The sequence below is a fragment of the Pan paniscus genome, chromosome 9, assembly GCF_029289425.2.
Source record: "Pan paniscus chromosome 9, NHGRI_mPanPan1-v2.0_pri, whole genome shotgun sequence".
NCBI lineage: Eukaryota > Metazoa > Chordata > Mammalia > Primates > Hominidae > Pan > Pan paniscus.
This window is the reverse complement of record NC_073258.2, coordinates 109,055,389-109,068,591: the sequence shown is the minus strand read 5'-3', so window position 1 is coordinate 109,068,591 and position 13,203 is coordinate 109,055,389. Positions and strand designations below refer to the sequence as shown.

The 13,203-nt window shown below is 36.8% G+C and overlaps 2 protein-coding genes across 3 annotated transcripts in view; one reads left to right on the top strand and one right to left on the bottom strand.

The window, feature by feature from the left end:
- ATM (ATM serine/threonine kinase) overlaps nucleotides 1–13,203 on the bottom strand; it is a 146,784-nt gene that overhangs the window by 46,274 nt on the left and 87,307 nt on the right. For both annotated transcript variants that reach the window (XM_057299233.2, XM_055094794.2), the window contains 7 exons: nucleotides 12,566–12,721; nucleotides 10,392–10,479; nucleotides 6,989–7,077; nucleotides 6,787–6,889; nucleotides 5,378–5,526; nucleotides 2,843–2,947; nucleotides 1,481–1,600 (listed from right to left, as the gene is read on the bottom strand). In XM_057299233.2, the coding sequence (XP_057155216.1) occupies nucleotides 1,481–1,600; nucleotides 2,843–2,947; nucleotides 5,378–5,526; nucleotides 6,787–6,889; nucleotides 6,989–7,077; nucleotides 10,392–10,479; nucleotides 12,566–12,721 (810 nt within the window). The remainder of the gene's footprint in view (nucleotides 1–1,480; nucleotides 1,601–2,842; nucleotides 2,948–5,377; nucleotides 5,527–6,786; nucleotides 6,890–6,988; nucleotides 7,078–10,391; nucleotides 10,480–12,565; nucleotides 12,722–13,203) is intronic.
- Nucleotides 1–13,203, top strand: part of C9H11orf65 (chromosome 9 C11orf65 homolog) — a 156,931-nt gene that overhangs the window by 142,059 nt on the left and 1,669 nt on the right. The gene's annotated exons all lie outside the window — the stretch shown is intronic.

The window sequence follows — 13,203 nt, the reverse complement described above, 5'->3', positions numbered from 1 at the left end:
TCCACTTCTTTTATCTAGTAGCAAGGCAGAGATAAAATGACAGTAATGCAATGTAGTGCTAAAACCGAATGGAGTGTAACATGCTGTGCAAAAACATGAGGAAACAATTTTATCTGGGTGGGCCAGGGAAAAAGTTATAAAGAGAAAAGCACATTTAAGCTGAATTTTTTTAACTTGAATTTTTACAGTGACTATTTTGGAAAATGTTTAATAAAAGCACAATTCTCTAGGGCTAATCAACTTATATCTTGATAAAAGGAAAGAATTTAGATCTACAGCATCCTGAGTAACTATACTATTTCATCTTCCAAAATCCCTGGATCATTTCCCTCTCACCATTATAAGAAGCAATTCCTTCTGAACACCTTTTACAAATTAACTGACATCCACTATCCACTGAATGTTTACTAAACATAATATCAGTCACCAGAAGAGAAAACATTGGGGGCCGGGCATGGTGGCTCACGCCTGCAATCCCAGCACTTTGGGAGGCTGAAGCGGGTGGATCACCTGAGGTCAGGAGTTCGAGGCCAGGCTGACCAACAAGGCGAAACCCCGTCTCTATTAAAAGTAGAAAAATTAGCCAGGCATTGTCGGGGCACCTATAATCCCAGCTACTCAGGAGGCTGAGGCAGGAGAATCGCTTGAACCTGGGAGGTGGAGACTGCAGTGAGCTGAGATTATACCATGACACTCCAGCCTGGGCAACAGAGCGAGACTTGGTCTCAAAAAAACATAAAAAAAAGAAAAAAAAATAAAACAAAACAAAAACACTAGGTATACAACAATAAACAAGAGAATGGTTCCCACTTTTAAGGGAGCTTCTAGTTTAGCAAGGCAGAGATAAAATGACAGTAATACAATGTAGTGCTAAAACTGAATGGAGTGTTATCATGCTATGCAAAAACATGAGGAAACAATTTTATCTTGGTAGGCCAGGGAAAAAGTTATAAAGAGAAAAGCACACTTAAGCTGAATTTTTAAAACTTAAATTTTTACAATGACTATTTTGGAAAATGTTAATAAAAGCACAATTCACTAGGGCTAATCAACTTATATCTTGATAAAAGGAAAGAAACACACACATTTGGTCTCTACATAGTTTTTTTTTTTTGAGACAGAGTCTCGCTCTGTTGCCCAGGCTGGAATCCATGGCGCAATCTCAGCTCACCACAACCTCTGCCTGTTGTGCTGGGTTCAAGCAATTTTCCTGCCTCAGCCTCCTGAATAGCTGAGATTACAGGCGCCCACCACCATACCTGGCTAATTTTTGTATTTTTAGTAGAGATAGGGTTTCACCATGTTGGCCAGGCTGGTCTTGAACTCCTGACCTCAAGTGATCCACCCACTTCAGCCTTCTAAAGTGCTAGGATTACAGGCATGAGCCACCGTGCCCGGCCTATAGTTTTTATTTTTTAAAGTCACTATTGGTAACAGAAAAGCTGCACTTTAGGATAACAAAGTCATATGAATTACATACCTTGAGAAAAGCTCCCCAATGCTTTCCAGCTCTCCAATGGCCTGCAACCTGCTAAGTGTGGGATAGAGCGAATACACAGACTCAAGGCTGCGCTTACACAACTCTTCCACTTCTTTTACTCTAGTAGCAAAAAAGAAAAGACACTCTGAAAATAAAGAAAAGGTTTTCAGGGAAATAAATGTTCAAATTTGTTGTTAAAGAGTTCTCATCATAGGCTTTGCTACTGATCTAATAATACTAACAAGCAACAGTGAATACAAAATAGCAGTGGAAACAAAATACAACTGACCCTTGAACAACACAAATTTAAATGCATGGTCCACTTACACTCAGAGTTTCTCCCACCTTGCCACCCCTGAGATAGCAAGACCAACCCTTCCTCCTTATCCTACTCAACATGAAGGTGGCAAGGATGAAGACCTTTATGACGACCCACTTCCACTTAATAGTAAATATATGTTCTCTTCCTTATAATTTTCAATAACATTTTCTTTTCTCTAGCTTACTTTATTGTAAGAATATGGTATTATAATACTTATACAAAATATGTGTTAATCTACTGCTTATGTTATTGGTAAGGCTTCTGGTTAACAGTAAGCTATTAGTAGTTAAGCTTTTGAGGAGTCAAAGTAATACTCACATTTTCAAATGTGTGAGGAGGAGGGGCTCAGCACTCCTAACCTCCAAGTGGTTCAAGGATCAACTGTAAACCTTGGAATCACACAGACCTAGATCTAAATTGCAGTTCTGTCACTTATAGCTGTGTAACTTTGGGCACGTTACTGGACTTCTCTAAGCCTTTTTTCACATCCATAGTTATTGTCATGATTAGAGAATACATATGAAAAGAGTCTAACAGTGGCTAGCATATCATAGGCACTTAAATGATAGTAAATTTTATTTCTGTGATAAACATAGGATTTATTAAGTCACTACGGCTTTAAAAATGCTGCATTTGTTTACCCCATTATAATTATTTCCTCATGCCTCATCACATTTGTGCCTCAAAACAAGTTTGTAAGTATTAACCATGAGTTACAATTTTATAAATTAGAACACTAAATGCCATACAATTACCAAAAGAGACAAGATATAATTCTCAGGATACTTGTATAGGAAGAGAACAAAGAGGGAATCACCAAAACTTTCTTGAAGGGTCAGGGTAAAGAATGAACCTGGAATCCCAGAAACAATTTGTTTTGAAGGAGGGCAGAGAATTACAAGGAAACATCTGATCACAGCCACCAAGTCTTTATCTCTTCATCAATGCAAATCCTTGCATTAAAATTGTTTCTCAAGTTTTCAGAAAAGAAGCCATGACATTAAATGTTAAAATACAGTAACTTTGTCTTTTCATAATACCTGGCATATTTGAGACTTTCATAAAATGTAGAGAATTCTCTGTCTCTTAGAGATTGTAGAGCATTGTACAATGATTCATGGTAACTGGTTCCTTCTACTTCTTTGCTGTGAGATAAGTCAAAGAAAAAAATATACTTAAAAACAGAACCCTAAGATATACATGTATAAATAGCTTCACCAAAGGACAAAATTTTTAAATTAACATTTCTCCATTATAAAAAATGCATTTCTAGAATTTTTGGTAAGAAATACAAATTTTATGAGTCATTTAAATTCTTTAAGCAGAAAAAAAGGAAATTACTCAGATACTCTGCCTGGTTCTAAATATGCTCTACTTTCATTTATTTATTCAATAAATACCTATTATGTGCCAGGCACTAGGCACAAGGGGAATTTACAAGTGGACAAGTCAGATCAGGTCTCTACTCTCATGGAATTTATGTGCTGGTTTGGAGGAACAGACAATAAATAAGTATTGGAAAGTAACAAGGGACATGCAGAGAATTAAAACAGGGTAACAAAACAAAATGGCTAGATGGCTATTATAGAATGGGTAATCAAGAAAGGCCTCTCTGAAGAAACAATATTATTTAACTAGGGTCCGAATGAAAAGAAGCCACCCGCATGGTAACTGGGGGAAAAGGAGAAGATACATCTAAGGCCCTTGGATAGAAACAGCTTGGCCTGACAAGAAAACACAGAGAGGTCTGTGTAGCTGAAATACAAGAGGAAGGAAAGAATAGTATATATTGATTTACAGAGGCAAGCAAGAATCAACTCACACAGGAAAAGGTTTTTAAAATATGAGGGTATATCTCTAATTTTATAGCAGTCTTACAGTCTGAAATATTTGAAAGGCATTCCAATAATTATTATTTTTTGAGACAGAGTCTCACTCTGTTGCCTAGGATGGAGTGCAGTGGCATGATCTTGGCTCACTGCAACCTCCACCTCCTGGGCTCAAGGGATCCCCTCACCTCAGCCTCCCAAGCAGCTGGGACTACAGATGCATGCTACCTTGCCCAGCTAACTTTTGTATTTTTTTGTAGAGATGGGGTTTTACCATGTCGCCCAAGCTTGTCTTGAATTCCTAACCTCAAGTGATCCACCCTCCTCAGCCTTCCAAAGTGCTGGGATTATAGGCATGAGCCACCGCGCTCGGCCAATAATTTTTTTTTTCTACAAAGGCAACAAAACATACTTAAACATAATTAATTTTTTAGGGTTTATATTATCAAAAAACTTTACATAAATATGAAATCCTTTATTAGATTAGGTGCTTGGCTTTTCATTCAGAAAACATGGTGACCTTATATACAGATTATAAATGTTATCTTCCTGGGTAACTGAGTGTTTTTTTTGTTTTTTTGTTTTTTTTTTGAGACAGAGTCTCACTCTGTCGCCCAGGCTGGGGTGCAGTGGTGCAATCTTGGCTCACTGCAACCTCTGCTTCCCAAGTTCAAGCATTCTCCTGCCTCAGCCTCCCGAGTAGCTTGGATTACAGGCATGCACCAGCACACCCAGCTAATTTTTGCATTTTTAGTAGAGATGGAGTTTCACCATGTTGGCCCGGCTGGTCTCAAACTCCTGATCTCAAGTGATCCATCTGCCTCAGCTCTCCAAGTGCTGGGATTACAGGTGTGAGCCACCACACTGTGCCCAGCCCTGAGTAGGCATATTATTATTATTATTTTTTTTTATTTTTTTAGAGACAGAGTCTCACTCTGTCGTCCAGGCTGGAGTGCAGTGGTGCTATCTCAGCTCACTGCAACCTCCGCCTCCCGTGTTCTAGCAATTCTCCTGCCTCAGGCTCCCAAGTAGCTGGGACTACAGGCGCATGCTGCCACGCCTGGCTAATTTTTTGTATTTTAGTAGAGACAGGGTTTCACCGTGTTTCCCAGGCTGGTCTCAAACTCCTGAGCTCAGGCGATCCACCCGCCTTGGCCTCCCAAAGTGCTAGGATTATAGGCATGAGCCACCGTGCCTGGCCGTATTATTTTTTAATAAAAGAAAATATTTCATAAATAAAGATAAGCAGTCCTTTGTGGATCCTCCAGCCAATATAAGTGCTATCTTACTGATTAAAATGTTTGTAGCAGGAAGTAGAAAGAGGAATGCCTATACTTTTCTTGGCATGCCTCAGTCCAACAAACTATGCGAGATGATACTCATTTCGAAAACCCTTTTCATATTTCTGTTTTTAGAAATATTTAGGGGTGGGGTGAAGTTGTCCTAATGGAATAAGAGAGTAAAATTCAAGCCTAGGTGCATTAACTGCTTATTGCTATCTTACTGAAGGATTTAGGGCTATCTATAGCTTGCAACATCTACTATATATTTTTTTATATATATATACACATATATATACACATACACACTATATATATGCTATGTATATATATATATATAGTGTGTGTGTGTATATATATATATATATAAAACAAGTCTTGTTATATTCATAGAAGAGAAAAACAGTTGTTGTTTAGAATGAGGAGAGAGGCAAAAAAAAAAAAAAAATCAAGTCAAATTTCTTACCTGACGGAAGTGCAATGGTCCCACTGCATATTCCTCCATGCTGCTTGGTAATGAAGTTCTTCTAGTTCAGGACACCAGTCTTTATTTTCATAATCCAATCCTTTTAAATAGACGGCAAGAATATGGCAGAGTCCCAAATTCTGCAAGGCCTAAACAGGAGTTATTTTGTTTTTAAGTTAAGTAATCAAAGATATCAACAGAAAACCAGAGAAAAAAACAGCAAACATACAAATTAACTTAGACAAATTTTAGTTTACAATATCATTTAAAATCCCAAAATATCAGCTGGGTGTGGTGGCTCATGCCTGTAATCTCAGCACTTTGGGAGGCTGAGGCAGGAGGATCACTTGAGCCCAGGAGTTTGAGACCAGCCTGGACAACAAACCAAGACCTGTCTCTACAATTTTTTTTTTTTTTAAATAGCTGGGTATGGTAGTGTGTACCTGTAGCCCCAGCTACTTGGGTGGCTGAAGTGAGAGGTGCCCTTGAGCCAGGGAGGTCAAGGCTGCAGTGAACTATGATCACGCTAATGCACTCCAGCATCAGTAACAGGGTGACACCTTATCTCTAAAATTTATTTATTTATTTATTTATTTTTGAGATGGAGTCTCGCTCTATTGCCCAGGCTGGAGTGCAGTGGCGCGATCTCAGCTCACTGCAACCTCTGCCTCCCAGGTTCACGCCATTCTCCTGCCTCAGCCTCCCAAGTAGCTGGGCCTACAGGCACCCGCCACCACACCCGGCTAATTTTTTTTTTTTTTTTTTTTTTGTATTTTTAGTAGAGACGGGGTTTCACCGTGTTAGCCAGGATGGTCTGGACCTCCTGACCTCGTGATCTGCTCGCCTCGGCCTCCCAAAGTGCTGGGATTATAGGCGCAAGCCACCACGCCTGGCCAAAAAAATTTTTTTAATCCCAAAATATCGTTTAATGTTTCCCAAAAAACACAAAAATAGAGCTCAAAGGGCTCTAATATTTCATGGAAGAATGGCTAAGGAGTATTAGCCAGTAATAGAAACAACAGGTTCTGGGACCAACTCTGTTGCAAACTATGAGAAATAGTTTACATGAGATTTTCCATGTGAAGCAGTAAGTACACTACCTGGCACATTGTATATGCTCAAGCAATGTCTTCTATTGTTATCCAACAACACTATGATCAAGAAATCTACACTATCTTTTAGGTCAATGACCTGTCTGACTTTCCTGTGTCTCCCTGAATTTTTTCTCTTTTTTTTGCATCCCTCAGCTTCAGGAGTATCCCTGAATGTTTAGCCTAATCCTCTGAAAAACAGATAACTTCTAGTCTTATCTCTAGAGTTTATCTGGCTGTGTAAATATCCACCAACATACTGAAATAACCTCAGCACTACACTAGTGATGGCTTTACCAAATCTGGGAAACAATGTACCTGAATGATTCCTGCCTGGCGTGTTGATGAGGGGATTGCTGTTTCGAGGTCATATGTTACTAGGGCTTTGCCCCACATTGCTTCGTGTTCATATGTTCGTAGTCTATAAGAAAAGATTGTAAAAATAGCTTTGGGTTTTACACACACATAACTCCTTCATAAACAGAATTACTATACCGTTGTTTAGAAAAATGCAATTTACCTAGTAATGGGTTGTAACATCTTCCCTCCACCACAGCCATACAAACTATCTGGCTCCCCTATACTTCTGTAGATTTCTAAGAGAAGATCCTGAAAACATGGAAACAACAAAAATTGAAGAAGGAAAAAAAATCAGTCTATAAATTTAGCAAATTTTAAATTGTATCATTACCAATACGTAACTCCCAACTCTAAATGTTATGTTATAGAAATAAAATGTAATGATTCTGAAATACAGCTCTGAAATACAGTTCAAACAACACGAGTTTGAACTGTGCAGGACAACTTATATGTGGATTTTTTTTCAATAAATATATTGAAAACTCTTTGGAGGTTTGCCACAATTTGAAAAAATTCACAAACCACACAGTTTAGAACTATTGAAAAAATTTTTAAAAGTTATGTCATGAATGCATAAAATAAATGTACAACTAGTCTATACATTCTATCATTTGTATACATTTGATATGATACATTTCATCATTTACTACCATAAAACATACACAAATCTATTACAAAAAGTTAAAATTTATCAAAACTTACACACACACACTGTACACAGCATTATTTGTGGTTAAGACAAATATAAACAAATGTAAAGATGCAGTATTAAATCATAATTGCATAAGATTAACTATCGTACATATTGTACTATTGTAATAATTTTGCAGCTACCTCAGTTGCTACTGCGGTAACATTATTGTGTTGTGAGTATCCGCTTAAAATGCCGTGTGACACTAATAATTTCCACATGAGCAGTTCATTTCTCTAGTAAATTGTATCTAGCAATGAAAAGTAATCTCTCCAGGTTCTCATGTATTTTTTCACTGTGTTTACTGCAATACTATAAGCCTTGATTAACACCACAGTGGCTGGAGGTGCTTCCAAGATGCAGAGAAAAGTCATGCCATTACAAGAAAAAGGTGAATTGTTTGATACATTCTGTAGATTGAGGCCTAAAGTACATATCAACCAGCAGTGGTTGCCTACAATTTCAGACAGATGATTCTTTGTAAACAGATGATATAAACTTACGGTATTGACAAACACAGTACAGTTCTGTAAATGCATTTTCTCTTCCTTATCATTTTCTCAATAACATTTTCTTTTCTCAAGCTACTTTATTTAAGAATACAGTATATAATACATATACAAAATTGTGTTGTTTGTATCATCGGTAGGGCTTCTGGTCAACAGTAGACTATTAGTAGTTAACTTTTGACTACTAATTTAGTTTTACCCTGATTTTTAATAGCACAGGGGGTTAGCACCTCTAACCCTTACACTGTTCAAGGGTCACTGTATATACTAATGATTTGGATCAGCAACACAGTAGACTGGTCCTAGACAACAGGAGGACTGTAGTCTACCTGAGAAGAATTGCCTACAATTTCATGAATTAGATAAGAAATAAGTACCGACCTACCAGGCTTATATCACATAAAAAAAAAATCACACAAACAAAACCAATCTTGTCAACACCTAAAACTGTACATGGGCTGGGTGCAGTGGCTCACATCTTTAATCCCAGTACTTTGGGTAGCCAAGGCAGGCAGACTGCTTGAGCTCAGGAATTCAAGATCGGCCTGGGCAACATGGCTAAACCCATCTCTACAAAAATTAGCTGGAGATGGTGGGGCATGCCTGTAGTCCCAGCTACTTGTGAGGCTGAGGTTGGAGGACGGCTTGAGCCTGGGAGGCAGAGCTTGCAGTGTGTTATGACTGCACCACTGCACTCCAGCCTGGGCAACAGAGCCAGACCCTGTCTGGAAAAAAAAAACAAAAAAACTGTACATTAGAAAATACAGTCATACAAAGTCTGACTCTTGAAAACTCAATTTGGTAAGAATAAAGGTCATGGATTTTTCTTTGAAAAATAGCACAAAACTGTATTGGAATTGGTAAAATTTGATATGGATAAAGTAGTTTGGTTACTGAAATCTTTGTTGTAAAATTTACACAGAAAAGATATATTCTGTTTAAAACAATCTCAGTTAAATAAAAATGAAAACATAAAAAAACATAAAATAGAAAAAATTAGGAACTATACTGCATAGAAAATTGATCAAGCAATTGAACTGCCTATATGGTGCTTGCTCTGTGAAATATTTTCTACACACAAATTCATTTATATTGGCATAATTCTATAGTTCCAACTCAAATGTTTCTATTCATAACGTGAAATCAAGTCCTCAGAGTAGAAAAGTTCAGTACCCATGCTTAGCAGTGCTTAGTACACACACGATATTCCAAAAACTCAGTAGAGAGGAGGAGCCTATGAAGAAGGCAAAAGTTAAAGGAGAAAAATCAGGAGAGTGGATCAAAAAGGTAAACAGAACACGGTTCAAGCAAGGCATGGTTGATGATGTGAAGTATTAATAAAACATTAAGGAAAAGGAAGAATGAAAGGTGACCACCAGACTTAGCAACATGAAGTTTATGAGAGACATTAGCAAGTGCTATTTTACTGGAATAAATGGAAGGGGGGGAAATGCAGACAGCAAATATGGACAACTCTTTCAGAAAGTTTGTCTGTGAGAGGAAGGAAGAGAGAGGGTGATACCTAAAAGAGAACATAGGGAAGAGGGAAATTATTTTGTCTTTGTGAGAAAGGGAATTTTTAAACAGGAGAGGTTTTAAAATGTTCAGAACATAGTTCAGAGGGAGAACAGCATATTAAAAAATAAAGCACCTGAGAAAGAGCAGATAAAAAAACAAAGCACAGGAAGAATTAGTCTCAAATAGAAGGATAAACTGTTTCTGTAACATGACGGAAGATTATTAAAGGAGGAGATGCCAGGAGATTTCAATGTTTGAGAGTGGGATGTGGCGAGATTTCCTCTCTATGCCTTCTATTTTCTCCAAGTAGGAGGCAGGCTGAAAGCAGCAGCATAGAAGAGAAGATGAGAGGTTTAAGCAGAATGGAGAAGCTGAAATTGTCATTGTGGAGGAATGAGTTGACCAAAGAAATTCGGCAAGCATCCCAGACAGTAACATGAGCCAATTTAAGAATGGATATCAAGAAATTTATAGAAGAGGCAATCTGCTTCTTCTGTGACATACAATAAACAAGCAAACAAATAAATATGTAATTATAAACCCTAAGTGCTATAAAGGAAATGAACAGGGTGCTATGGCAGAAAATGCATGATATAAACTCTGAGACAGGTGGTTTTACTTTCGTCTTTCAGATAAGGAACTCAAGAAGTGGCAGAGTCAGTATTAGAACTCAAGTCTGTCTACTCTAAGGCTTAAGCTTCAGACCATAATTTTATATATATGATGCTTAGTCCAGTAAGTAAATTCAGTTTAAAAATCACATGGCATCTGTACAGTGTCTATAACAAAATAACCCAAAGTATGAGATAAATACTGTCATAAATAATAGAGCCTCTAATATTTACCTGTAAACTTATTCCAGTTTCTTCTCTACTTTTTTCACTCAAGCTAGAAATAGTTGTACTCTGGCTTCCTTCTTCAAATGCAAGACTTCTGTTTGTCACAAGAACACCTCTTTTAATGAGAACATACATTTGGAAGCTCCTGAATACATATACTATAGACTTTGACAGAAAAAAACTAATGAAGGTGGCAAACAAAACAGAATAAATCACTTATATTTTAAAACATAATACCATTTATACCTAGGATGGAAAGGAATTTGTGAATGAAAATTATATTTTAAGAATAATCTTCTACATATGGGAAGCCTATATGCAAAAATATGATTATTTATAAAGAGATAGGATTGTTTAAAAATAGAGCAGATGCTATCCAATTCAGGTACTATATACTGTCAGTGGTTTCACCTGAAATTCAACCCAATCAGTAATTACAGACACACAAATAAAGACCACAAGACAGAATTTAATACTTAATAGATATAAATTTAAGACATCTGATATTAACTATTGAAAAGGAAGTAGATCAGTAGGATCCACTTAAACCAAGACTATAAAACTAGAAAGTGACAGGATTAGAACTCAGATTTGCCTACTTCAAGGCCTTAACTTTATGCATTTTATACATATAACATTCAGTTCTGTAAGTAACTTCAATTCTAAAACCATGACAGCTGTGGTGTCTATAACAGTAATAATCTAATACATAAAATAAATACTATCATAAGTGATACTGCCTCTAATATTTACCTATATACATATTCCAGTTTCTTCTTTAATTTTTTTTTTTTTTTTTTTTGAGATAGGGTCTCGCTCTGTCGCCTAGGCTGGAGTGCAGTGGCACAATCATGGCTCACTGCAGCCTCTCCCTCCTGGGCTCAAGCGATCCTCCTCCCTCAGCCTCCTGAGTTGCTGGGACTACATGTGCAAGCCACTATGCCCAGCTGATTTATTTTTATTTTTAGTAGAGCTGAGGTCTTACTATGTTGCCCAAGCTGGTCTCAGTCTCCTGGTCACAAGTAATCCTCTCACTTTGGCCTCCCAAAGTGCTGGGATTACATGCGTGAGCCACTGTGCCCAATCTTCTTTACTTTTTTAACTAAACTAGGAACAGTTATACTTTGGCTCCCTTCTTCAAATATAAGGCTTCCTACTGATCCACTTCCTTATCAACTAAATTTCTGTACACAAATGGGTATAACCGCTTTAAAAAACAATTTGGGACCAGGTGCAGCGGCTCATGCTTGTAATCCCAGCACTTTGAAAGGCTGAGGTGGGAGGACTGCTTGAACGCAGAAGCTTGGGACCAGCCTGAGCAACATAGCAAGATCTTGTCTCTATTAAAAATAAAAATTAAAAAAAATGAGTTGGATGCAGTGGTGTGTGCCTATAGTCCCAGCTACTTGGAGGCTGAGGCAGGAGGATCACTTGAGCCTGGAAGATCAAGGCTACAGTGAGCTATGATCGCACCACTGCACCACAGCCTGGGCGAAATAATGAGACCCAGGCCATTTCAAACGAACAAACATGTGAAAAGAGCAGTTGGGATAATAAAGTGTTTTACTTTATTTTTTACTCTTACTTTCTTATTTTTTGTTCTTCCCCATGATCTAGGAGTATATTTATTAGATTCTTACGACAGTTCTAACTCAGTCAGAGGAAAGCGAATTAAATTCACTAGAAATATAGGTAGATAAAGAAATGAAAATTAGTCACAGAAATAAATCAGTCACATTATAGCCATTTTGGATTATAATTTTGGATATTTTATATCCAAAATGAATCTTGAATAGTTTAGAAATTAGTGGTAAATCTAATCTGACTGAAGTTAGGAAATAATTTAATCATTTGAAAAATATTTATCACCCTTAAATTAAGTTCTCAATGCTAGGGCTATTATGGGGAATATACAGAAAATTAAGTATGGACTCTTTCCTATAGGAATTTGCTATCTGTTAAACTTTTATAATACCTAAGTAATAAACATTCCTATTATTTCAGAGCAGGAATTACATATTCCTTTTTAAAAATTTATTATAATTTCACTTTAAAACAAAATTTCTATCTAAAATATCTTTTAAATGGGGAACAGGAGGCAAAATAAATCTTTACTATATACCCTTATTGAGACAATGCCAACATTAATTTTAAAAACCAAAAATTCTAAATTCCATCACCTTTTCTCTTGATCATCCATGCTTTTCTTATCTGCATAGATTTCTGCATAGAGTAAAGCTGTAAAGTGAGCAGCACAAGACTGAGCTACCTTGGCAACTTCTAGATAATTTAAATCCAGCCAGAAAGCATCATTAAAAATTGTTCCTGAAGAAGGTCTAAAGAAAAATGAGATATAATGTCATTCACTTTTTTAAACTTCAATATCAAAATAAAAGCATGTTGATATAGAATACAATGGTAGTAACTGCTTAACAGAAAATTACAAATTCCCAAAAACCACATTTCCCCAATATATACCTATAAACATTATAAGATAACATGGCTGAAGAGTCCTATTTAATTAATCTTTTTGGTTTTTCTTTTTTCCCTCAAACCTATCAGAGAATCTGATAAAACCTGTAGACTATCACCTGATACAAAATTGGGGTTCATATCTGCTCTCTACCAAGAAATCCATGTACCACAGACTAAGAATAGGATACACAGAATAGCTAATACAAATGCACACAAGCACCCCCCAACACACACTTTAAAACAGTCAATTTAATAAAAATATTGTTTCATCTAAGACACAAATACATGTCTTTCCTATTGTGACTTATTTTCTCCTTAATGTATTGCCTAGGTTGAGTTACTT